General features: G+C 40.5%; 1 protein-coding gene across 1 annotated transcript in view; it reads left to right on the top strand.

The window, feature by feature from the left end:
* The window catches only part of GAS41 (YEATS family protein), a 55,259-nt gene extending 30,357 nt beyond the window's left edge, over positions 1–24,902 (top strand). Inside the window, exon 6 of the mRNA XM_087664298.1 lies at positions 24,024–24,902. Coding sequence (XP_087520424.1) covers positions 24,024–24,110 — 87 coding nt within the window. The 3' untranslated portion in view covers positions 24,111–24,902. The remainder of the gene's footprint in view (positions 1–24,023) is intronic.
* The last annotated feature ends 1,353 nt before the right edge of the window (positions 24,903–26,255 follow it).

Below are 26,255 nucleotides of genomic sequence, written 5' to 3'. Positions count from 1 at the left end.
GCTTGATTTTTTGCCTCTTTATCCTCACTGACCTCTACTTGTACCTCATTTACCACCTCCTCTTCTTCTACCTCTCTCTTACATGCTCCTCTACTCTTCTCTCTCGGATCTCCTCCATCCACTTCTCTCTATCTCTACATCCTCCTCTTCCTCTTTTGTCTCATCCCCTATGTGTAGCTCTATTTCTATTTCCTCTTCCTTTACCTCCTGTTCTTTCCCTTCCCCTACCTCTATCTATATCTCTATATTCTTTACCCCTATCACAATGTCTAAGCCTCTTCATCAAGCCTTCGCATTACACACATCTCACCTTGAGTCTCAGCCTTCATCAGTTTCTTTTTGTATCTCCAACTTTTTGTACTTGCTACTACTTGGCACTTGTGACTTGCCATATCATGCTCCACGAATCATGATCCATCATTACAACTAGCTTTTTTTTTTTGATCCACTGTATATGTTTTCAATCTTATAAATGGAATTGGATTTTGGAAATTACTAGTGACTAGAGTCTTGGATTTACATTTTGTCTCAACTTCTCATCATGTTTATGACTCATTGTTGAAAATTGAAGCAAAGACATTTGTGGTTTGTAAGTTGTAATAGTATTGGATGGATAGTGCCTTGTGACACTCTCTATCATGGGTAGCCACTCTCGTGCCAAAACAAGTGATATTTACTAGCCTAACCCTCAATTTTCTATGTATGTTTTAATGATTGTATGAAATACTGGATTTTATTCAACATTTTTTTGTGTATGCTCGGTACCATACTAAGTCCATGAACGTGATGGATCGTACCCACTACCCTAGTTTTTATGATATTGGTTGTAACGTACAGAATGCTTTAATACATAAATCCCTTGCTATCATTTATTTTGGTATACTTCATCCTCCTTTGGCTCCCTAACTTGTCACCATTGAGGGGGATATCCTTACATCACCAACCTAGTATTCAGCTTCCCAATCAAGCAAAAACATTCACAACCCTTCTTTGAAGCATTGGCAAGCAATGAAGAGTGTCTTTATACATCCCAAAGACACTGAGGATTTAAGCCTTCTCTTTAAGGTTGTTTCTTCACTCATTATGTATGGATTCATGGATTGTTTGGGCTGGTTATCGAGAAGACAATTTGATAGATCTTTTGATGAAGGCTCTTCCTCAATTAAAGTTTCAATGTTTTTAACAAGGCTTACATTTAATACTTTTTAAATATGATTTGTCATTCATTATATTCTCATAGGTTGCTATATCCACGAGGGTGAATATGTATAACCATGACCACATATTTCTATATCCTAGGATTTGCTATCTTCTCCTAGATTAGTTTGCCCATATCATGGAGGGGGTTTTTTAGGCCTTGACTAATGCATTGATGTCCTTTGCTCAATGATTTTGGGCCCCCTAGCTAGCCTAATCTGTTTGTGGCTTAGGATAGTTAGGATACTTAGGATCCTAGTACTTTTAGGGTTGGAGTTTCTTATGAAAATTAAGATAATTAAGGCTAGGGTTATCTATAAATAGACACTTTGTGCCTCACTAGCAGATGAAGTGTGGCATTATTCTTTCAACATTGTACTTTTTCATTCAATCATTTTTGTATATTGGCTTCCATTTGTGATTGTCATTGCTCTCTCTCTCTCTCTCTCTCTCTCTCGGGAAGAAGAGAGACATCAACATGAAATAATACAAAGAAAGGTGTGTAGGGCCACTCTCTTTATATATATTTGAGGTCCCTTAATCTTGGTCAAAGGAAAGCGTATGATATTCCGATATATAACAATGCAAGAAAGGGTAGAGGTAAATGAGCTCACACATCTAGATTAAGAATAGGAAACAAGAAGTGACCAAAGTACACGAAGCTTGAAGACAAGGAAAAATGGGCAAGATAGAGCCGTTGTTGTAGAGTTCTAGACATCCAAAGTAGAAAGGAAGTGACCATCGAAAATGCCTAGATGGATCTTTTAATATATTGTACTCCTATTTGGTAAGGATAGGTTGATCTTAGAGTTTAGTTTTACTTTCTCTTTTTTAGTTTTCAGTTGATTATGTCTTTTGCAACTTGAAGTGGAATGTACAAACGACGATGGATGTAGTTGATTTGTCCTTTACGTCAGTTTTGGCCTCCATAGGATGTTAATATAACTTTCTTTCTTTCTTTCTATCTTTGGCTACATCAACTCTACTCATGACAACTATGTGTTGGGCCACATTGACTCTAGCCTATCAACAACTGACCTGCCACGCTACTTATTTGTTTGTGCCTCTATTGGCTATTGACCTTCCACGAGTCTCTTGCCACGCCATGTGTCTTTTGCCATGTTGTTGACCATTTGACTCTGTTGCCTATCCTTAGACAATCGCTACCTAGCATTGAATATTAGGTGCTACTTCCCATTGTTTGTCAGGTCCCTTGTTGACATTGTTCACTTGTAGCTTGCATTGCTTGTAACCTACGCTAGCCCTTTCAGCCCATTGCTTACAGCTTGCAATGCTCTGTTGTAGCTACTTCGCCAACCCTATCCCACCAGGTTGCAGTTTCTATTTGATCCTTCATCTACCCCACAAAACAAATAAAATGTGTGCCACACCTCTTTCCTTAAATATGGATTTGCACAGTTGAAAACAATAAAACTAGTAGTGAGTACTTGGTTCAAGTGCAAGCACTGGATTCAAACATGGAGCAAAGATCGAGAGCCTTGAAAAGGTGCTAAAATCATTGATCAACAATATGAAAAGAAACCATGGACAACAATATAACTACAGTTCAATGAAGAGTAGGTACTAGATTAACATGTACCAAGCTTGACAACAAGACGAAAGAATGAAAAGGAAAGAGCAGCCGTGCAGCTAGGGATTCAACAACTGAGAGAAAAAACTATAGCCTTGGAAAGCACTAGCTATGAAGAAGGGAAAATCCAAGAGGATATGATGAGTGCCATTAAATAGGAAATCTCCAAGGCGGTCACCAAAGATATAGATGTTAAATTTGAGGCCATGCAACAAGGATGGGTGGAATTGGTGAGAAAGATTAAGTAAGAAGTGTAAAAGAATAGCTGTTAAGAGGATATGTACATTGTTAATGCTACCCTTGAAAAATAGAGGATGAGACAAGCAAGGTGATTAAATGTAAGAGTTAATGATATATGCGACAAATAGAGTTCTTTGATTAAAGAATATGGTAAGGCTCCATGTATGCATCTTGGATACAAAGAAGAGATTCTACTCCCTTTCACTGAAGCTTGGAGCATAGGGAAAGATGTGCAAAGGACACCCTTATATTGAGGTTTTGAGATGTGGTGGACAAAATGGCTTATGAGAAAGACGACAATACTATGAGGACTCCTAGGAGACCCTATCTACGTAGATGATGACCTCACCAAAGTGCAAGTGGAGCACAGGTGTGCCGATATGTCCAAAATAATCCGGCCTAGGAAAGCAGCACAAAGGTAGTATATAAGGATGATCGAGCCATTATTGATGGCAATATGGTCAAAGAGACTTGTGGGCTATGAGACAAACACTTCAAAGATATGAATGACAATGTGAAACTATAACAGCTCGCTTTGGACACGTCTAGGAAGGATGGAGAAGGTGATGGAGAACCAAGATCTACTTATGATTACAAAGATGCACTAGAGCCTTAAGAGAAGGTTACCTAGAGTGTTGGGATATGTTTGGGAGTCCACATATATAAGTTGTATGAGTCATCATGGTATTGCATGGGGATGGGGAGGGGTGACTGTTGACAATATTGATCAAATAGGAGCTAAAGGGCCAAGTATGCATCATGGCAAGTAACTTTGACGCTTGATACATGTGAATTAGAGTGGAGATATCACAAGATCCGATGCTGTACATTGCTCTATCTTATTTATTTCCGAGAGGATTGAGATATGCCATTGGGTAGATACATCATTAGGAGCGAGGGGGTGATGGAGGAGTTGATAGAGAGTGACTATTCATAGATCTATCAGATGAGATTATACCCTACTCTAGATTGGGAGATTCTTTTGGTGGGCGATTATAATGTGAGGATAGAGAGTAGATAGAGTGACACATATGATTTTGAGGACCTAGGGCGACTACAAGTGATGGATGTAGAGGATGCAAACATAGACAAGGTATTAGCTAACATTGGAAGAGATAGCACATGCTATGGTCAGTACTTGTAGAGTTCATCATCTTGTTATCTACCATAGGATGATGAAGTGGCCCGGATTTGGAGCATTGACTTGCTTTCAACTCACTGGTTCCTGCATAATTAAGTACGTGTGAGGCTTCATTGAGACAATGAAGCTAATTAGATCTTTCACTATATATTCCCCCCTTATCCATCATCTCTCCTCGGGCGCTTGATTGGAGCAGCTTGTACTACTTATCCCTCACTATATGCACCTTCCCATACCTATAGGTTCTAGCCACCACTTACATGTAGCCCACTACCTTTCATTTCACACATGAGCTAGCTGGCTTGTACAATCACCATGTCTATAATGGCATCAATTAGTTCAAGCACACTACTACCCTAGGGATAGTCACTTCCTAGTTCACTCCATCCTACACTCACCTGCTCTCCAAAACTTTCCATACTCCACACACACACAAGGATACATTTGACTTGCGACCATGCCTTGAATTTGATAGTATGATGACGAGTGCAAGGAGCTATATAGACACCTTTGGATCTAGAGAGGGTTAGGGTATATTGCAAAGACGGAGCTTGATAGGTAGATGAGGACCCTCACTCATTGTAAACGACAAGCATACAAAGAGGCTTCATATTGGGATCTATGCTATCTATTTATGTGTAGAGATATGGCTACAATGTGGCATTGATTTCGAGAGTCACGCCGCCCTATAACCATTGGAGACCCAAAGACACGATGCTCCTATGTACCACACAAGCAATTGATTCCATACTCTCCAGAGCCTCGCCCTACCTTGTTCACCTTCTTCACACATGATATGGTGAGGAGGGTGATAGAGTCCCTATAGCATGGACGATGGATGGATCATATAGGTATACATGTTGAGCACTTTGTTTTTATAGTGGACAATTTCTCCCTCTCTTATCATTGTATCTATTCACTAGTCTAAAGACCCTGTAGATCCAGGTAATTATAGGACCATCCTGGTGTGCCACACTTTTGCCAAGATATATGGAGTAGTGATGGAGGCAAAACTAAGTGCTTATGTAGAGATAGTAGGATTGAGAGCTACATGACAAACGAGATTTAGACGAGAGGTTCTCTACACTCAACTACATCTTTACTTTGAGAGGCATGATCAAGCAAGCGAAAGCCATGAAGAAGAGACTTTACTATTGCTTTATGGATGTTTAGAAGGCTTTTGATCTATCCCACATGATAGACTGCTATAGAGGCGGTAGACACTTGGGATCTCATCAAACATGATTTGGGGCCCTTATGCATTGTACAAGAAGTAATAGGGCAAGTCAAATGCATATGAGGACTTTCAAATGTGGCCTCCAGCACCATTCGCGTGAGTTAGGGATGCTTTCTCCCCTACAGTGTTTTGACTCTATATCGATGGGATATAGAACCATGCATGTCACACGAGGAGAGGACAGGGTGGACATAGTAGGTACATTGGTTTGTGTTATGCTTTATATTGCTCACATTATCTTGGTCTTTGAGTGGCATAACTGAAAAGGGTCTAGAACAATATCTTCATGTCGTACATGGCTTTTGTACATAGCATGGATTAGTAATTAATCTTGGAAAAACCAAGATAATGATTTTCTGCACATCAACCCTAGTATAGAGGAGATCAATCTTCATTCTAAGAAGGTGGCTAGGTGGAGGTAGTGCACTCATATGTCTACTTGGGGGTCACATTTACATCCGCTAGGAGATTCATAATGGTACAAGTAGCTAGAGATTAGTGTACTTTAGAATATGTAGCATTAGCCATGTTGGAGAGAGAGTGCCATCAGGCGCACTTCCACAACCCCTCACATGGAGGTGGCTATTTGACACATTGGCCACATCAGCCATGATTTATGTAGCACTTGTTTGTGACCCTTGGCTTGGCTACATATCTATGGAAATAGGTTGAGAAACCAAAAATCATCATGCTCTCGTAGGCGATCCATAGCAAACCATCCATATAACATGAGACCATTAGAGCAAAGTTTGCTACGACCCCCATGATGATAGAGGCCCTCTTTCAGACCATTAGCTTTATACACAGAGTATGTGGGATGCCCCAAAACAGACTGCCTAGGACAACTTTCAAGGCTTCCAAGTAGCTAGCACATGCAAGACATGAGAGCTCATGGTATGCATTGGTTGAGCACTTGCTCATAGGATATGGGATCGGCCTCCCCTCCTCCTAGTTTGATCTACACTCCCCTTCCATAACCTCTTGTTTATTGAGAAGAACTTGGTTACACGATAGGATCTCTAGCAACTGCACATACAATATGCATGGATTTCGGTGTATCAACCCCATTTGGTGAAGATGCCATACTACAGGGAACAATTTATGAGGACTACGGTAGATGGCTTCATTGAGAGACTTGGATATCTAGAAGATATACATGTTGCATGAGATGCGAGTAGGCCAGCTTAGGGTCTCTTCTCATCAACTTGAGATTGAGACAGGGAGAATAGTCTGTGTCCCTAAGGCACCAGTTGTTGTTGACTACAAAATGCAGCATTAGATGACATGGGGCATGCTGGTTGGTGGGCAATGGCTGGTGGAGCAGTCAAATGCCAGACTTCAGCTGACAATTTTAGCAGGCAGCAGCAGAATTGATCACAATGCACGCTAGTCAAGTGGAAAAACCGCTCGGAGGATGAGGCTACTTGGGAGTTGGTACATTCATTGAAGAGTCATTTTTCCCACTTGTTCCTAAGAATATTGGATGGGCACTGGTAGCATTGATCATAGTGGTCATGAAGTGACTTGGTGCGAATGCACTAAGGACAATTAGGGGTTCCCATAGTGACTGTGCGCAAAAGGGCAGCTGAGTCTTATTTATAGGACACAAGGCCCTATTGTGCACATTCACTATGTGATCATCACTCTTGGACTCTTGCCCTATTGGTGGACACATCCATACACCAAGATGGTGTGGGTTGGTGGTATGGGACGCCAACCCTTGGGATGTTGTCGTGACCGCAGAGTATTGCTGCCTCCCAAGCTCGAGGGTGAGCCCGTTTGGCTTTATGGTTGGGAGGAGAGTCTCTTGTCCAATCCCTTTTATTTGTGGATATGGTTTGTGTCATGTCTTATGTGTAGGTTAGATCCTAGAGGGGATGTTTTAGGCAGCCTGTTGGAACATTGCTAGAGCAGAAAACATAGGTGCAAATGATGTCAGCAGTTGGGTGGGACCTCCAAAACAGCAAGACATAGATGCAAAGTGCAAGAGGTCATCGTGGACAGTAGGACAGCCATTAGGTGGCTGAAATGTGTTAGTGGCAGCAGTGGGAAATCAGGTTGCTAGCTTTGTAGATAGGTCCTTAGCTGAATGGAGTAGGTGAACAGCTCGTAGATAGGTAGACAATAGTGGATAAAGGTCTTCGACTGATGGCAGTATCCTCCAAATGGGGTGTGGGCAGTAGTGTGAGGAAGAGGAGTTGGTTGCTAATGGCTGTGAGTGATGATGATCAGGGATGGAGGGATGCACAAGCACATAAATTATAGAGGATTTTGATGCATTCATTCTATTGTTAAGAGTAAGCCATTTATTTCTTGTAATTCAAAATTCAAAATTTTGGGATTGATTTAAGGAGAACTAATTAGGGATTAGTGCATTTGTCCGATTGTTAAGTTTCGCTCAAATGCTCTCATGCTCCTCTATTGAGTGTCATCAGTTGGGATGCTTAAGGGCTCCTGCCAACTTTTTGGCTTTGAATGCCATATGTAACCTATCGTGAACATAGATGCAAATATAAGTAGTAGGCATGAGTCTAGCTGAGCTTCTCGGACCATTGAGATGGAATCGGGTGAATCGTGAATTTCCATGGGCTGCTGGTATTAGTGAGGGAATGAGTCCTTAGAAGGTAGCCATGGAGTCGGAGACTCTATAGGTGTGTTAGGAGTCGGAAGTAGACTAGGCTTAGACAACACAATAACTAGAGATGTAGACATGGATGTGTAGGTATAGATGTGGATAAAGAGGGCTCCACTATTGCAAAAGATGCACAATGTCTCACTCTTGACTCATCAAATACAATCTCTCTCCCAAAAAAGATGATTTTCATATGGGTATTGTACAACTGGTTGGCTTTTGCTTTAGATGAGTAGCCTATGAATATCAGGAGCTTTGCTCTAGGCATGAGCTCAGCCATCTTATCATTAGGCGCATGTATGTATGTATGATACCCATAGACTCGAAGATGGAATATAGAAGGCCGAGTGCCATAAAAGACCTTCAAGGGGGTCTTCTGAGGGGCTGTAGCTATCAAGCACTGGTTCAAAATGTTCAGCAAAGTGTATTGCTTCTCACCATAGGTGCTCGTAGCTTAACTATGATCATTGTTTGGTTATTGTGCTCCACCACTCCATTCTGTGAAGGCGAGTTGATAGAGGTGAGTTGGCATTGAATGCCATGCACGTGTAAGAATTAGATGAACTCATGGGAGGGAAATTCACCACCATTAGTACTCATTATCCCTATACAGATACTCATTTGATTTTGGACTAGATGTGCCCAAGTATAAAATAATGCAAACGCTAGATGCATAAGATTTTTCTTTGAGAAGATACACCCACATATATCTAGAGAAATCATCTACTATAAGAAAAAGTATCGGGAACCATTGATGGAGGGGGTGATTGATATGCCACTAAGGTCGAGGTGAATCAATTGAACTAGCCTCTCAACTAACTAGCTTAGCAAACATCCTTGGACTTTTAGATGTGGAAGACCCACAACCATTTGACATCCTGAGAACTCATAAAGAGAGTTGTAATCAATGTCGTCTAATTGGAAGTGCCAAAGATGCCCCTCTTCTAAATGTGACTTGGTTGTAGTTAACCGATGTATACAGTGAAACTCATAGCCCTTAGTGATTGGTTGGGATAGAAACAAGGCCATTAGATAGAGGCTAGTAGGCTATACCTTGTTGCGAGCTATCACTAGAGGAGTCTTCTGATCAAGGACTTTGATCATGGTTGATGTGAAGAAGATATGATAGATGACGGAGAATCAGAAAACTGAAAAAGATGAAAAGCACGAGTATCCTTCACCTCCCAGCCACGCCTAGATAAGTGCTGGCCCTCTAACCTGATCCCTTTGCCAGCCGTCAACTTCCTGGAGTCCTACTATTCTTGGACTCCCTTACTCTCTAGGCTCCCCTTAACCCCGTTCGGGCGCCCAAAAGCCCGGACGGTCATTCTCGTGCATGTTCCCCTAGATTTACCTTAATGTGACATTAAATATCACTTTTAATGTCACATTCCACATTTATGACCTTAATGTGACATTAAATATCACTTTTAATGTCACATTAATGTCACATTTCCTTCCCCTTAAGAATCGGTTTCGTCCTCGAAAACGATATTTGGAAGGTCTAACTGTAAATCGGGAAACCTTTTCTTTAAAGTACTTACTCGCTCCCATGTTGAGCTTTCTTCTGAACAATCTTTCCACTTAACCAAACATTCTTGATAAATAGTATTTCTCGTTCGTCTATTACGAACATTTAATATTTTTTCTGGTTCATGTGGATTAGATTGGTCATATAATAACTCCTCAATATCATCATTTAAGATTAGATTATCCAAATCACCCAGCTTCTTCCTTAATTTGCTTACATGAAAAACTGGATGTATTTTACTACCAGCAGGTAGTTGGAGCTTGTAAGCCAATTCTCCCATCCTTTTAAGTATTATGAAAGGACCACAATACCTTGGTGAAAGCTTTGGACAATGTCCCTTTTTCATAGTTTTAGTTTGTTCAGGCACCTTAAGATAGACCAATTCTCCTTCTTCAAAGGAGATGTTTCTTCGGTGAGGATCTGCATATGCTCTAGCTCGATTTTAAGCTTTTCTAATATTTTCTTGAGCAAATTTTAACATACTATTCATATCCTCCAAAAAATCTTTAGCTGCCTGAACCTTTTCCTTATGCAGTCCTACTGCAAAAGGAGCTCTGGGCTGAAACCCATACATTAACATAAATGGACTATATCCAGTGGAAGAGTGCTTGGCACTATTATATGCAAACTCTGCTATCGGTAAATACTCTTCCCAATTAGTTTGCCTTTTACTTACATATGCCCTAAGCATATCTTCAAGAATTTGGTTAACCCTTTCAGTTTGCCCATCTGTTTGCGGGTGATCCGCCGTACTCATGCTAAGTTTAGTATCCAATTTCCTAAATACCGCACGCCAAAAATGGCTATCAAATTTTCTATCCCGATCAGAAACTATATTTGCCGGAAGGCCATACAATCGGTATATGTTCTCTACGAACAATCTAGCCAATTCTGGTGTTTTAACATTAGTTGAAGTTGGAATAAACCTAGCCATTTTGGTTAACCTATCCACAATTACCCACACAGAGTCGTGCCCCCTCTGTGTTCTAGGTAGAGCAACAATAAAGTCCATGGAGATACTCTCCCATTTTCCCGAAGGAATTTCTAATGGATGGAGAAGTCCTCCCATTTTTAATTTTTCAGCTTTATTAACCTGGCATTTATTACATTTGACCACATAGTCAAGGACATCCTTATTCATTCCAGGCCAATAGAACTGCCTTTTAATAAGACTATAAGTCTTATTAACTCCTGGATGTCCCGCACTAGGGGTATCATGACACTCAAAGAGTATCTGGCGCCTTATTTCTATATCTTTCGGGACACATACCCTACCCTTGTAGAGTAAATAACCATTATCAATGGTAAAATTCTTCCACTTGAATCCAGTTTGAGCAACCCCTGATGCTCCATTTCCTTGTTGAACATCCTCAGATATTCCTTCCTCAGTAGAAGCACTTTCAGTTGGATCCCCATTTTTTATTGCTTCCCATATGTTGGAATATGCCGGATCAACTTGGCATTTCCCTTTTAAAGATTCAAGCAAATTGGAAGTGAACTGAGTAAAACTCAATTCATTAATGATGGGCATCCTGCTGAGTGCATCAGCTACTATATTATACTTTCCTTTTCTATATCTTATCTCATAGTCAAACTCTTGGAGGAGTTCGGCCCATCTGGCTTTACGCCCGTGTAAATCTGGTTGATCATTAAGCCACTTAATGCTTTCATGATCCGATAAAATCAAAAGTTTGGCACCATACAAATAGTGCCTCCATTTCTTCATTGCATGTACTATTGCATACAACTCCCTCTCATAAACAGAATAATTTTGTTTTGCACGATCTAATTTCTTGCTTTCAAAAGCAACTGGTCGACCTTTTTGTAATAAGACCGCGCCTATTGCCTTATCACTGGCATCAGCTTCAACCACAAATGGTTTATTGGGATCCACTATTAATAATACTGGAGCTGTAGCAATAGCTACCTTAAGTTTTTGAAAACTTTTATTTTGGTCTGTTCCCCAATTAAAACTTTTCCCTTTCCCTTTAAGTTGGTCTGTCATTGGAACAGCTATTTTGGCATAATCTCGAATGAATCTACGATAAAATCCAGATAAACCTAGGAAGATCTGTAGCTCTTCCAGGTTCCTTGGAGGTGGCCATTCAATAATTGCCCTTACTTTTTCTGGATCCATGTTGATTCCCTCTTTCGAGATTATATGTCCTAGATATTTGACCTCTTGTGCAAAGAATTCACATTTAGTTTTCTTCGCATAAAGGGAATGTGTTCTTAACAGTTGGAATACTAATTGTAAGTGTTCCAAATGTTCTTCTCTTGATTTACTAAAGATCAAGATATCATCCAAGAAGACTACTACAAAATGTCCTAGATAGGGCCGTAAAACACTATTCATCAGCTTCATAAAGGTAGCTGGTGCATTAGTGAGGCCAAAAGGCATCACCAAAAGATCATAATGCCCGTATCTAGTACGAAATGCCGTCTTGGAAACATTTTGTGCCTTAATTCTTATTTGGTGATAACCTGATCTTAAGTCTATCTTTGTGAAGAATTTTGCCCCTTGCAATTGATCAAAAAGATCTTCCATTCTGGGCATAGGAAATTTATTCTTCACTGTTATTTTATTAAGTGCTCTATAGTCAACACAAAGTCGCATAGAACCATCTTTTTTCTTTACCAATAAAATTGGTGAAGCCCAAGGTGAATTACTGGGTTGAATAAACCCTTTATCCAGGTAATCCTTAATTTGTCTTTTAACTTCTTGATGCTGTGTTTCACTTAACCTATACGGTGGTTTTGAAATTGGGTGTGTATCCTTATTTGTATCAATTGGGTGATTTATATCATCCCTATCTGGTGGAAGGCCACTTGGTAAATCAGAAGGAAACACATCTTTAAAATCATCTAACAAACTGTTCAATTCATTATTAACATTCAATTCACAAACATAAGAAAATTGTTGCTTTATATTACAGAAAGTAAAAGTATTCTGTACAGGAAGAGACCATAACATATATATCTCACAAACTTCCTTCTTTATCAGCTTCTGAACTTCAGTAGAACACAACAAAGGATTATCAGATACTTCATGTTCACCTTGAATGACAAAAGTCTTACCATCCCTTTCAAATTCCAGTGTATTATGGTGATAGCTACGTTTTAAGGATGGTTCCAATCCCCATAGCCACTCCCTCCCTAGAGCAATATCAGCTCTTTCCATGTTCATTATTTGGAAATCAAGCTTATCTTTATATCCTTGAATCTCGATTTCCAAATTGGATACCATTGTATCCCATATTTTATTGTCTTGGCCTTGCATCATACGAAGAACATATTGATGCTCACTGTTTTGTTGGGGAAGTTTCAATTTTTTTACAAGTGCATAATTTATAAAATTATGTGTGGCAGAGTCATCAATCATGACTCTAACCCGTTTTCCAGCTATCAATCCATGTACTCTAAGTAAATCATGTGGCCCAAAAGTGGGCTGCCACATAGAAGTTGACATACAACACTTATGTTGTACATCCATGTGCAAGACCTCTAAAGATTTATACTTTTCATGGCCCTTTAATTCTAAGGTCTGCACTACATGGATTTGTTTTTCTTTTCCCTTGCCCTTGTCCTTTCCTTTGTCTTTCCCCTTTTTCTTTTGAGGGCAATTCCAAGCAGCATGGTTAGGGGATAGGCAATTAAAACACAATTTTTCTTTTTTGGCCTTATCAAAGTCATCAGGACTTAACTTTGGCCTCATATATGGTTTCTTTTCAAAAGGTTGTTTTCTACCCTTGAAAAATGGCATTTTTCTTTTAAATTTGCCCACAAATTTTGAGGTTTCTAATTCCTTAGACTTGGGCTCCGTATCAGTGGGACTAGTGAGTGTACCTGGACGCGTACTATCTTCATAGATTAATGCAAATTTAATTGCCTCTTCAAGCGTCTTCGGTAAACTCCGTTTTACTTCCTTTTTACAGGCTTTATCCAGTCCCCTAATGAATCCTCTTGTTTTTTGGAATTCATCAATTCCTTCCAATTTGAGGATTATCTCACGATATTCCTCCAGATATGTCAGTAGGGGTCGTCCCTTTTGTCTGACATAATCCCAATCTTCCCAATTTCGTTCCATTTCATTTTCAGGAAGAAATTCTTTTAAAAAGACGGATTCAAATTGAGCCCAAGTTTCAGGTATTTTATTCGCCTCCTTTAGAGTTCGCCACCACTTATATGCTTTAGGCCCCAAAGTTAAACTAGCCTCCAGTGCTTGGAGATGTGGTGGGGTATTTTTCAATTTATGTAAATCTTCCCATTTTTGGAGGAAATTAAAGATTGTATCTTTATTCCTATCTTTTTCCTCCCCGTAAAATTGAGGTGGTTTCATATCCTTTAGAACTGGATTATCCCTCAATTTATGGTAGGTTTGGGGTTCCTTAGGATCTCACATAGTCACATCTAAATCTTTCGATGAAGATGGGACATCCGAGGTTTCTATCTTATTTTTATCTCTTTCCAACAATAAAGTTAGTTGAGATTTTATTTCAGTAAGTGTTTGGGTTAAAAATTCAATTTGAACCCCCTGAGTTTGCACACGAGCAGTAAGATCATCGAATTGCTCTCGCGTGGCAAAAAATTCTTCCCATTGTTCTTCTTGTATGTCTGGTTCATGGGGATCTACCATAGGTTGATCCCTTGAACTAGAACTTTCCATTACCCTTTCTTTGCCTTTTTCTGCCATTAATACACTGGAATTGGAAAGCAAAAATAAGAAATTTGCATACAAGTAAAGTACTTCCCTGATTTTTAATGGCAGGCTGTAGCTTCAGTTGTGTATGACATTCTTCTGTCCCTCTTACAGCAGTCGCAGTCCTATCCGTCTCAGGAGCAGTTGGATTTACCCGTCAACAGCAATCATGACAGAATCACGTTTTTTTTATTTTTATTTTATTTTTTATATGACCCACGTCTGATGCTGGCGGCTCCACGCCTGATCTGGTCCTTGCCTGATCTGATCCTCGCGACCCTGGTCCTCACGTCCTTGCCTGGTCTGGTCCTCTCGACCCTGGTCCTCGCGACCCACTTTTTTTCTTTTTCTGCCCGTAACGTAAGATGTCACTTACGTGACGTGGCGCTGCACTTCTTTTTGTTTTCCTTCACGGCGCGTTCCGACGGCCCATCCCGTCTCGTTTTCAGCGATGTGACGTGGCGCTTCTCCTCCTCGTTTTCCTTCACGGCCCGTCGCCTGGTGCTCACGCGACGTTACAAAGACTGACGGCCTGACTGGCGACTGACAACCTGACAGATTTCTGATAGTTTAACGGATCTGATCGTTGAACCATAGGCTCTGATACCAATGATAGATGACGGAGAATCAAAAAACTGAAAAAGATGAAAAGCACGAGTATCCTTCACCTCCCAGCCACGCCTAGATAAGTGCTGGCCCTCTAACCCGATCCCTTTGCCAGCCGTCAACTTCCTGGAGTCCTACTATTCCTGGACTCCCTTACTCTCTAGGCTCCCCTTAACCCCGTTCGGGCGCCCAAAAGCCTGGACGGTCATTCTCGTGCATGTTCCCCTAGATTTACCTTAATGTGACATTAAATATCACTTTTAATGTCACATTAATGTCACAAGATAGTTCTCCCCAAACGGAAAAGTTGATGGATGGAAAGTAGATTCACCTAAGTTGGGGTACGTGATACACATTGCCCGATGCAGTGATATTTGGACCCTCACTAGTATCAAGCTTAACTTTTACAATTACGGACACTGTATGCCGCCGATCCTTGAGAAACAAGGATGCCCTCATACAGTGACATACAAAGAGTGGCTTCACTTAGTACTATCCAAACGGGTTGATGGGCCACAAGGATGTGTTGGGTGGGCCTCTGTGGTGGCCTTGTCAAGAGTTAACTCACGAATGTAGACTGAGGTTTCAACCTTTGATCTCTCTATGGAGACAAGTTTGGTTAGACGAGAGGTGGCTTTGAGGATTGAAGTCCAATGAGGAGTGGATTTGTGGATCGAAGCTCGACAATTGGCAAACTAACTTGACATCCCTTTTGAAGTTGAAAAGGGACCAAGTTGTGATGGTTCTCTATAGGCAATATGACCTTGAGGTCTCCACTAGCTTTGTGCTGGAGGCTGACCACCAATCTACCTCTAATGGGGGGGCTACTCACAACAATTGGGACTGAGGTTTGAGTAGTAGTGGGGAGTTTTTGGGGCTTAGTACCTTTTGTCTTTGAGTGACATTGTTATTAAAATGGTTAGCCCTTTGGTAGCATTGGCAATACCTATTTTTTTGAGGTACATCTTGCCATCCTAATTTTAATTGAGATTTATGTACTTGATCAAACAGCTGTGTGATGCAATAGTTGGCAGCCAAAGTCGTAAAAAGTAGGCAAGATAGATTGTGAAATCACTTGTTGCATGTAAGTTAAAATATTAAGTGGCAACTTATTTAGGAACAATGTGACTTGGTCATCATTAAAATTTGGAGATCCAGTAGTGGCAAACTCGGGGAGTAAATGTTGATACTTAGCTAGCTTGATCTTATGGTCATTCTGTTCAGTGATTTTAAACTCTTGGAGTTCATGGTCGAGGTTTATCTGATGGGTCCTATCTTGAGCCACATAGCAATTGCTTAGGTGAGCCCACTGGTCCAATGCTAAGTCTAAGTGTTGCAATTAAGAATGGAATTCGGGGAATAGACCTTGTATCAACTCAATTGTGGGTCTAATGTTGTAGCTTCTCTAAGAGTGGACATTCTTGTATGAGGACCAATTGGGTCGTGTGGCTCAGGTTCCAACTCTTGAACAAGGTCCCAAAGGTCTTGTGAATCCAAGACATGTAGCATCAAATTTGCTGTAGTAGTAAAGTTAGACCATTGAAAATCATTCTTGGTTGATGTAGATTCATGGAAGGGTTTGTGGGGTGTCACATGGGAAAGATGTGGTGGAAAGGTAGGTGTGGAACCTAGTGCTATGTGTGGTACCATACAACTAGGCATGGTGACTTGTTGTCCTTGTCCAATAGAAGGTGGAGTTGGTATGGTAGAAGACTGATGGCCCACTAGGCGTAGGCATGTATGCAAATTGTAGTGGCATTGGGGTGACATCAAGGGTTTGAGATGTTTGGGAGTGAAGCCCTTGGGTTAGGTCCCCATACATGCTTGTTTTGGGGAAATGTCCCCGCCATTGGTCTACCTCACCACCCAACTATGGATGTGAGTAAGATCCTATGGGATACCTTGTATTGAAGTGTGCCATAGGTGGATGCATGGGTGAATGTGTAGTGGAATGTGTGTAATGTGGGTGCAAATTGAAAATATTATGGTGAAGACAAAAGCAATTTCTCTTGAATCGACAAATGAACGAGAGGGATTACCTTGTCCTTTTTGTTCTTGAGACACCTCTTTCTACATAGTATTTTCACATATTGGTATGAGTTAAGGTTGTCATGAATACTTACATCCATGTCTTGCATATCAAGTGAAGAAGAGAAAGGACTTGATGATTCTAAAACTTGCTTATCTTTCACTAAATTTGATAGGTTTTGAACGACTTGATATGGCATGTCTCCTATGTCAATGCATCCTCCTTAGGTTAGGAGTTCGAAAACCTTGTTAGTATCATACTTTGGGCTGCTATGCACCTTCCCTCGGGTTGTATATAGGGTCATTTGGATGGTATTCCGAAGACAGAGGAAAAGTGCATAGTGGAATTGTGGCATAAGGGTTCAATCCTAGCTTCACCTTCTCCATCCTTATCCTTGAAATTTGTGAATACTTGTCTTGCATCAAGAGGTGATTGGATCTAATTGGGATTTCTACAAACTGAGGAGGATCTTACTTTCAAGATGTCTCATCTTATACCAATTCTCAGAGCCTCCATGGAGGCGAGCATTATAAAGAGATGGTAGGGTTTGTTGGGAGGAATAGAGTATGCGTATGTCAAATAACCTGTCATAGAATTTAAAAACATAGAAAGTGGATGATTAATAAATCTTGTACAATACTAATACAATGGAGGAGTATGAGAGCTTTGTGTTTATAAGATTGGTATTGAGGTGAGGTGAGTAAAGTCAATGATGATCAAGGCTAAGAGATGGTTACATTGTCTTGGTTGATCAAGTAGTAATACTTATAAAGGACAATGTTTTGAGGAGAGAGCACAGTGTAGTCCTCCGAACAAGGGGAATGTGTGAAAGTGTACAATGGAAAGAGAAAAGTGATCACGGAGAGAAGACAAAGAGAGAAAACAGGAGAGAGAAGGAACAATGTGATTGCAATGGCTGAAGGTACAAGGCTACAACAGTTAGCCCAAACTTGCAACTCTATGCGGAAGTGTGGGTGCTAGATGGTAGTAGGGGCATGAGAGAACAAGGAGGACTGGTTGATGACGAAAGATTAATGATGGATATTGAAATGGGAGGGTAGACCTCCTATATATAGGCAAAAAGTGGCAAAACCCTAAATATGTTGAAAATTCTAAAAATGTTCAAAGTGCCCAAAAAGAAATGCACTAATGTTCCCTTCATCTAAAGTGTCTAAAACACATAAAATGACAGACAAAGGCAATGTCAAAGCTTCTAATATCGTCGTTTAACGCAGACCGAGACTCACAGGTAGAAGATGACCACACAAGACACACGAGTGCTAACATCCCCTCTCAAATCTTGGGGAAGATCAAAGGAGATGTGGATCTGAGGGTGGCAGGAAGAGTGCCAATGCCGATGAAGTCCATTAATGAAAAAAGCTAGCCAAGGAGCAAGATCCCTCTCCATATAAAAATTTGATTAAACGAAAGGTCACCAAAGGGCAAGGAAATGGAGAGGCCTTGAACAGATTACTCCTAAAACTCTAGTTAGAGATAGGTGAGGCAAGCCTCTAACCCAACTATGAGACGACATCAAGGAACTATCAAAGACGCAATAAGTTGTGTAGAAACAACATAGAGCAAGGGCCAAGTGGCATGGGATGGTGGCTCGATGACAAAGAAAAGAGGTAGTTACATAAAGAAAGGCCCAAAGTAGAGCGGGAACCTTGAAGAAACTCACGATCCTGGAAAGCCCCCTTTGAAACGCAAAGAGCCAATAAACCCACAACCACATCACCAATATCTTCCCCCTCTAAAAGGGGTGGGAGGTATGAGAGAACCACTAAAGGAGATGGTGGGGGATGGGATGTAGCCTATGGGATAAATTGTGCACAATTGGAAATAGGTGTGGCAATAGAAAGTTGCCTTAGAGGACCCTACACAATGGAAGGGAAAGGAAGCATAGATAGCTCACTCTCTTGCCAATGTGTCACGTTGGCTTGGTATAGACCATGTAGGTTCCAAGTCTAGTAAGACCATAAATTGAGATGATAAGGAAACCTAAGTTTGGAATATGTAGAGCCTCAGAAACGGAGCTCAATGGACAGCTAGATCATAGAGGTAAGGTGCTAACACCACTAAGAGGCATTGAAGAGATGTAACCGACAGTGATAATACCTTCCAGTGGATGGAGATGATGTAATGAATCACCTCGGAAAGTCGTAGGACTCAGTGCACCACTGTTAAAGAGCCAAGGTTGCTCAGAAGACAAGATAGTTGAAGAAGGCTCCTCCATTTGATAAATATGTAGAAACACCAAAGTGGTGGTAATAACGGGTGTCAAAGTAGAGGTAGACGAAGGCTTTGATGTAGATTCACCCTTTGCTCCCGATTGAAGATGAGGGTATTTCCTCCAACACTTCTCCTTGGGGTGCGAGATTTTCCCACAATGAGGATACGTGGGATATCCTCTATGCTTTTCCACAAAATCTGTATTAGAGTTGAAAGATGACTCCAACTTCTTCTGCTTCCCTTTCTTTTGCAGGGCTTGTTTTGTACTTGTAGAGAAAGCCGCATAAGCATGGCCATGTGCACGGGCTTTGCAAGAATCTGGCTCACTGTGACACGGGTCCGACTTGAGTACCAATGGGACTAACTTCTTCCAAGTGAGAGTCTCCCAGCTACAAGAAGTGAGAAGATTGGTGTTGAACACATTATATGTTGGTGATGACGGAAGATGTGAGAGAAGTATTATAGCTAGTTCCTGCGAAGAAATGTCCATATGAAGGGATGCAAGCTCATCTTGTGGATGTGATACCTCATCGTAGTTGTCATAGAAACCTATTAGGACTGTAATTCAAGAGATAATCAATGTCCAAATATTTGAATCTGGAAGAGAGATGCTAATCTCGTCCAAATCTCTACAACAGTGTGGATGTGTATAATATGCACGAGCATAGAATCTGTACAACTCAAAAAGAGAGAAGAGCGGGCTTTGGCATTCCATTGCTCCCATAAAGCTACTGAATTCACGGTCACACCATCATGAGGATCCACTATAGATTGGCATATAGCGATAATAACAAAATCCCAAATGTCACAATCGTTGAGGAGACACGCCATGCGACACAACCGAGGGTAGTTTATTCCATCTAGCGTGCGGTTAGAAGTATGTCATCGGGATGTGAAATTTTGAGATGCTTTGATCTTGCTAGTAATATTCGATTAAGTTACTCATAAAATGTGAAAGGTTATTAAGCACATATGTTGCACATGGTAGTTATTTCATGGTAATAGACCAAGGACCCCAAGGATGCAATGGGTGTCAAAGGCAAAAATTGTGACAAGTTATGCCAATTGGGTTTTGGTTGTTTGTTGGTGTTAGTTTTGACCTTAGGATTGTTGTTTGGTCAAAAAGTGGTAGTGGTGATACTAGGGACTAGTATTAATTAACTAATTAATGCTAGTTTACGGGTCAAGAGAGATTGGGGACCACTCTAGGTTCCAAATGGCTTAGCTAATTTAATTATGGATGGGCATATTTAATTTTGGGTAGGGTTAGAAGGGATGAACTTAATTTTCAGAATTAATTAATTTTGAAAATTAATTTAATGATTGGATATTGTTGAAAAATGGGGTTATAAGGCTATAGTCTACTACTTGACACAAATACCCATGTAAATTGAGAAAAAACGTTTTTGGGGCTAAAGAAGGTTGATTTAGTTCATTTAGCTTGGGCAAGAGAGATTGTGTCATGAGAACCATGAAATTTTTAGATGCTTTAATCTTGTTGATAATATTTGATGAAGCTACTAATCAAATGTGCAAGGTGGTTTAGCACATGTGATGTACATGGTAGTTATTTCATGGTAACATGCTAAGGACCTTGAGGATGTAGTAGGTATCAAAGGCAAAAGTTGTGACAAGTTATGCCGGTGGGGTTTTGGTGGTCAGTTGGTGTCACTTTTGACCCTAGGATAGTGGTTTGGCCAATAAAGTGTCAGTCAGTGTGACACTAGGGACTAGCATTAATTAATTAATTAATACCGGTGTAAGGGTCAACAAAGGTTGGGGACCACTCCAGGTTGCAAATGGCCTAGCTAATTTAATTATGGAGGGGTCCATTTAATTTTGGTTAGGGTCAGAAGGGCTGAAATCAATTTGCAGAATTGAATAACTCTGAAAATTAATTTAATTGGGTTTAGGAGGTTGCCACTTGGCAACAATACCCATGCAAATCGAGAAAACGTTTTTTTGGGCTTGGTTTTAGCTAGATCAATTACAGCTTGGGGGAGAGAGAGAGGGAGCTGCTAGTCCATTTTCTGATCAAAGAATAGCAATTTGCTGTAGGAGACAGCCATCTACGGGCCTTAGCAAGTAGGCAAGAGCAGGACGATCATTATTTGGGGCTAGCGACCGCATCAGCAAGTTGGCGAAAACAATTTTAGGCCTCCTTGGTAGTAGGCGACAGCTCCTGGGGTAGTCTTGATAGGCTACATACAGAATTCAGCCATTTTCCGTATCTCGTTTACTATAACCCTCACAGTTCCAAACCCAGTTCCTTTAAGAAAAGATGGATCAGCTTGTATGTTAAACCCTTTGACACATATAAGATTGACAATTCTTTCTGACGTTGACAAAAGGGTGAGGTACTAGATTTGTAAAGTAAATTTCTATCTATAGGAATGAAGATTACTTCGTATTTAAGACACTCAAATCAGCAAAGAAACCTCTTTCTCCTCACTACTTCTTCAGAATGCTTAGTAGAGGTTAGTAAATAGATTTCAATAGAAGGAGAAATGAAGTCTCTGATTTTTCTCTCTCTATGGCATTCTCTTATCTATTCTAGTCCATTCTCAGGAGATCTTAGCTTGTCTCAGCCATTTGGAGTAGATCTCAGCCAAATTTGGTAGACAGCAGGAGGATTTCTGTTGTAAACCCTAATTTACAGCAGTTTTCCAGCCGCCTCTAGACCCGTGTCATCAATAGAAGGCATTGTGCATTAAATTCAGCACTTGAAATTTGTGAAATTATTAGGGCATTCGGATGCCAGCCCATCCATTGTGAATTTGGGACAGCATTTGGCTAGTTGGGGTCCAATTAAAGCAAGTCCTGGGTGAAATTCAAGGGGGTAATCAGCCCAATTTGTGTGTTGATTGCACTTGCAGTAAGGGGCTTTTGGATTAGCCAAGGAGATTTTGGAATCTTGGCTTGTACCCAATCCATTAGTTAATAAAGTTAAAGGAATACTGAAAGGGGCACCGGTTTTTGGGGCTAACAAGGTGTCTAATGTCCAAGATTATTAAGGTAAAGTGTGCATTTCAGTTTTTGTTTATTTACTGAATTTCCTAATTAAGTTTTTGATTAGGGAATTACCACCCTTTTTGAGAAGGAAGGTTGGTTTCATGGTTCCATTGCTCCCATTGCCTGGATATCACTCAATCCCTTGATTTAGTGGTCCTAAGCACTTGATTGCAAGCCAAAGCTTTGTGCTAATACTGATTTTTGTGCTTAGCTGAGTAATTACAACAAGATGTCTTCATACACTGAAATAGAATCAAGTAGTGATGATGCCTATCAGTATGAACATTCACATGGGGAGAAGAAAATGCAATGCCTTATCTTGGACAATGCTTAGACCATGGACAAGCAGCTAAAAATTTACTTCAAGGCATAATGAGGTTGACGACCAACAAAGTGGAGGAATTCGATGACCAATTCAAGAATCGGATAAGGGTAGTAGCAAATCTCTTTGTTGAATTGGCAAGGAATTCTCAGTTCACTCGATTTTTGAATGCTCTGAAGGACAGCAAGGGTAAGAAGAAAAAATCATATTCTACACCTTTGAGATAGTAAGGTGCATTGAAGGTTATGCCAAAGCTTTCACTTGAAGCTTCCAAATTGGCCAATGAAGCATGATCTAAGGAAGTCATTCGTGGTTTAGTGTGGTGCATGTGAAAACAGCATTGGGACTATTTTAATGCAAGATGGTTGAGTTGTGGCGTCTTCTCCATGGTGTAGAGAGAAGTTTGTAGTGGATAGACTTTATATGAGAACACTAACTCTAACTTATTAGGGTCTAATCTTATGCATTAGGGTGGCAAGATGAGAGAGAGTAGGTGTGTGCTGTGCATAGTGGGATGTTGTGGAACACACAACTGAAACTAGTGATGTCTTATCCAGATTGAATTCTGTGGATAAAGATTTCATGGATGGAAAGAGCATTCCAAGACCTTTCATTTGATTGTAAAATATGACCATATTTGTTTATAATTGAATAAGTGCGTTTTTCATTTTTATTTATAAATGCTATTACCAAAAAGAAAAAGCTTACCTTTTTTTGATCTGCCTATTCTTGGTAGATTGCCACACACGATTGGCAAAAAGATTAGATACAGTCCAGTTTGGAGAGTGCTTGTTGCTGTGTATTGCCATTTGACATCTGAGTAGGTCAATCTGATGAGCATGCTGTTGTCAGAGTACAAGACATTATGGGAATATATGGGCTATTGTGTTGGCACTAATGATTGCATGTTTGCTGTTTGGCATGGTTGCTTGTTATGTTTGATCTTTTCTTCTCTTGGCTCATTGCTCTTGTAGAGAAAATTTTGGTTCCTGGTCAGAGCAGGAATTTGGCAGTCAGAGTGGAGAGGGAGAGAGCACACATGCTTAGAAAACTTATTAGCTGAAGTTTCTAGGCAGCAAGCTGTAGTATAACCTTTCTGAGTTTCTTGGGTGAGAGAAGAGCCACTTGTCAGAGATCAAAAGTGACTGGCTGGTGGTGGTGATAAGCACTTTACAGGTTTGGAACAGCTTGGCTCTCCCCTGATGTATCAGAGTGAGACCACATTGTCTAGTGAAATTGCAACAATTTTAGCATGTCAGGAAGTGAATTTTTCTTGAATTGAAGACTGGTTTGAGACGCCCATGTGGATAGTCTGTTGTATGCACAGAAGGTTAGCAAACATGGTTGTAAGCAGTGTCGTATGATGTGCTTTAGATGCCAAGGTGCGATTGAATGAAGTCTTGCAAAGCATGTTCATGTAGAATATTAAGGGTGATTGTTAAAAAGTCCTGGTTTATCAGCACCTTCATCTGAAATTATGACGTTACTGTTTGATGTTTCATTCTTTATTTTTCATATTATAATTGTCACACAAAATGATCTGGTTCTTTACAGGTGCAAAATGAGATAATGAAACTGAAAAGAGATCTCAATATGCTTGAAACTGAGGCATTACAGATAAAGACCAGCGTAGTCCTCTGAAGGATATCTGTAATGTTTCGACAATTTGTACAGGCAGGTTCTGGTACTTGTTTTATGTAGATGAATACCCGTGTGCATCCAGTCAGAAATGTTTTCAGCCAAGGTCCTGAAGGATGCCTAGCTTGTGTCCTTTGGGTGTATGAAGTTTGAAGAGTACATCTGATGCGTAGCATTCCTTTCTTATTAATGGAATCCATGAATATCAGAATCCCTATCAATCAATGCAAATATGTTTACTTACAAGGAGGTTGCTTTTCTTGAAAAAAGAATCTCCTTGTCTTTTGAAACTCAAAACAGGAGTCGGCATCAGAGTTAGATTGGATCATGCAACAAAACGGAGCAAATTGATTTGAGCTTTTCTAGCAACTTCATTTCTGTAAACGAATTCCTATCCCATACAAAAAACTTCTACTGGCTGTGTACACATGCTCTTGAATTCATGTCTTGATTGGCTTAGTTCTGCCCTCTTTGTTCTCCTTTCCGAGATGGAGGCAGTGGAGGGTTGCTCAGTCCAAGGGCATGCGTGCATGGTGCACCTCCTGTACCAGATATTCTAAGTGAAGTTGCATTTATTGCCCACACCTTGATCAACCTCTTAAAGCTGCTCTCTCAGAATATTAGACTGTCAAGCCAAGTCTTGGATACTTGCATGCCTACTTAAAAACCCCATCCCCTAAGGACATGATGATGACAAGCACCTCTACAAATGTTAGAGATGGTCCATATACCTCGGACCTAATCTTACTGTCTTTTTAAAATTTGGACCTATTAATAATTATTAGTAAGACAAGATATGTGGTTGTATACACCATTTTCATGAGTGTAGGTGCATTATATTGAAGTGTAGGTCTATGCTCAAGCACTCGTGCAGACATATGATATTTACACTTGCATTTTATGGAGATCGAAGTACATAGGATGCACATTCAATTCTACTCAAATTTCAAGTGTAAAGTTAAATCAAGGCCTGTGAGGTAGGTAAAGCTACATTCAATTCCGCTCAAATTTACATTCATAAAGTTATTCAATACCTTTTTAGATTCATGCATTAAGCTAGGTAAAGTCAAGGCCAGTGAGCTAATTGTAATGCTATAGCTATTCGCAAAGGGATGCAATGGCAATGGAGGTAGCATTGCTAGCCCGATCAATTCAATTACATTAATCAAATCTTGAAGTTGTAATGCTCCCAAATTCAAAATAGCATCTTCGTCTTTACTGCAGTAGCTTCTTTAAGAAGATTATCCCAAGATAATGCTTTTCTACCTGTGAGGTAGGTAAAGCTACATTCAATTCCGCTCAAATTTACATCCATAAAGTTATTCAATACCTTTTTAGATTCATGCATTAAGCTAGGTAAAGTCAAGGCCAGTGAGTTAGCTGCAATGCCATAGCTATTCGCAAGGGGATGCAATGGCAATGGAGGTAGCATTGCTAGCACGATCAATTCAATTACATTAGTCAAATCTTGAAGTTGTAATGCTCCCAAATTCAAAATAGCATCTTCGTCTTTACTGCAGTAGCTTCTTTAGGAAGATTATCCCAAGATAATGCATTTCTACACTATGTAGGGAAAGGTCTAAGGCCCTGCCTCTGACAACTGGGTACATTGGAAACTCCACCGATGCTGCATGCTTGTATGAGAGCTGGAAGCTAACAGACCCCCAAAGTGATGACCACAAAGGTTTGGGCCAACGTTGAAAGGCTCTGCAGGTCGCACACAAATCGCCTGAGCTGTTGGACAGCTCCACGAGTACTGCTTGCTGGGCTCCATTTTATTTGTACATGCGTGTGGCTTTGGGAAAAACCCACAAACTGAGAGAGAGAGAGAGAGAGAGAGAGAGAGAGAGAGAGAGAGAGTGTGTGTGTGTGTTAGGGGTATTAACCTTGCATGGGTACCAATTTGATCACTTGCACTTGCTAGAAGTGGATAGATCGTTTGATTTGCGTTTTCAACATGCAGGGTATGCATCTAGTGCAGCAGAAATGGCTCAGTTCACAGTATTAATGACGTTTATAATGAGGTATTTGCAGCAAAATCAAAGTGAGAGAGGATCTGGACTTTGCATGGCAGGTACGAAGAGGAAAGCAAGGCCAAATTGACACGAGAGTCAGAGAAGGGTCGTAACCAGTTCTAAAATTGTCGAG

This window comes from Lygodium microphyllum, chromosome 23 (genome assembly GCF_053477565.2).
Source record: "Lygodium microphyllum isolate KBCC chromosome 23, Lygodium_microphyllum_v1.1.10, whole genome shotgun sequence".
Classification (NCBI taxonomy): Eukaryota; Viridiplantae; Streptophyta; class Polypodiopsida; order Schizaeales; family Lygodiaceae; genus Lygodium; species Lygodium microphyllum.
The sequence above is the reverse complement of the archived record's forward strand: the minus strand, read 5'-3'. Positions and strand labels throughout refer to the sequence as shown.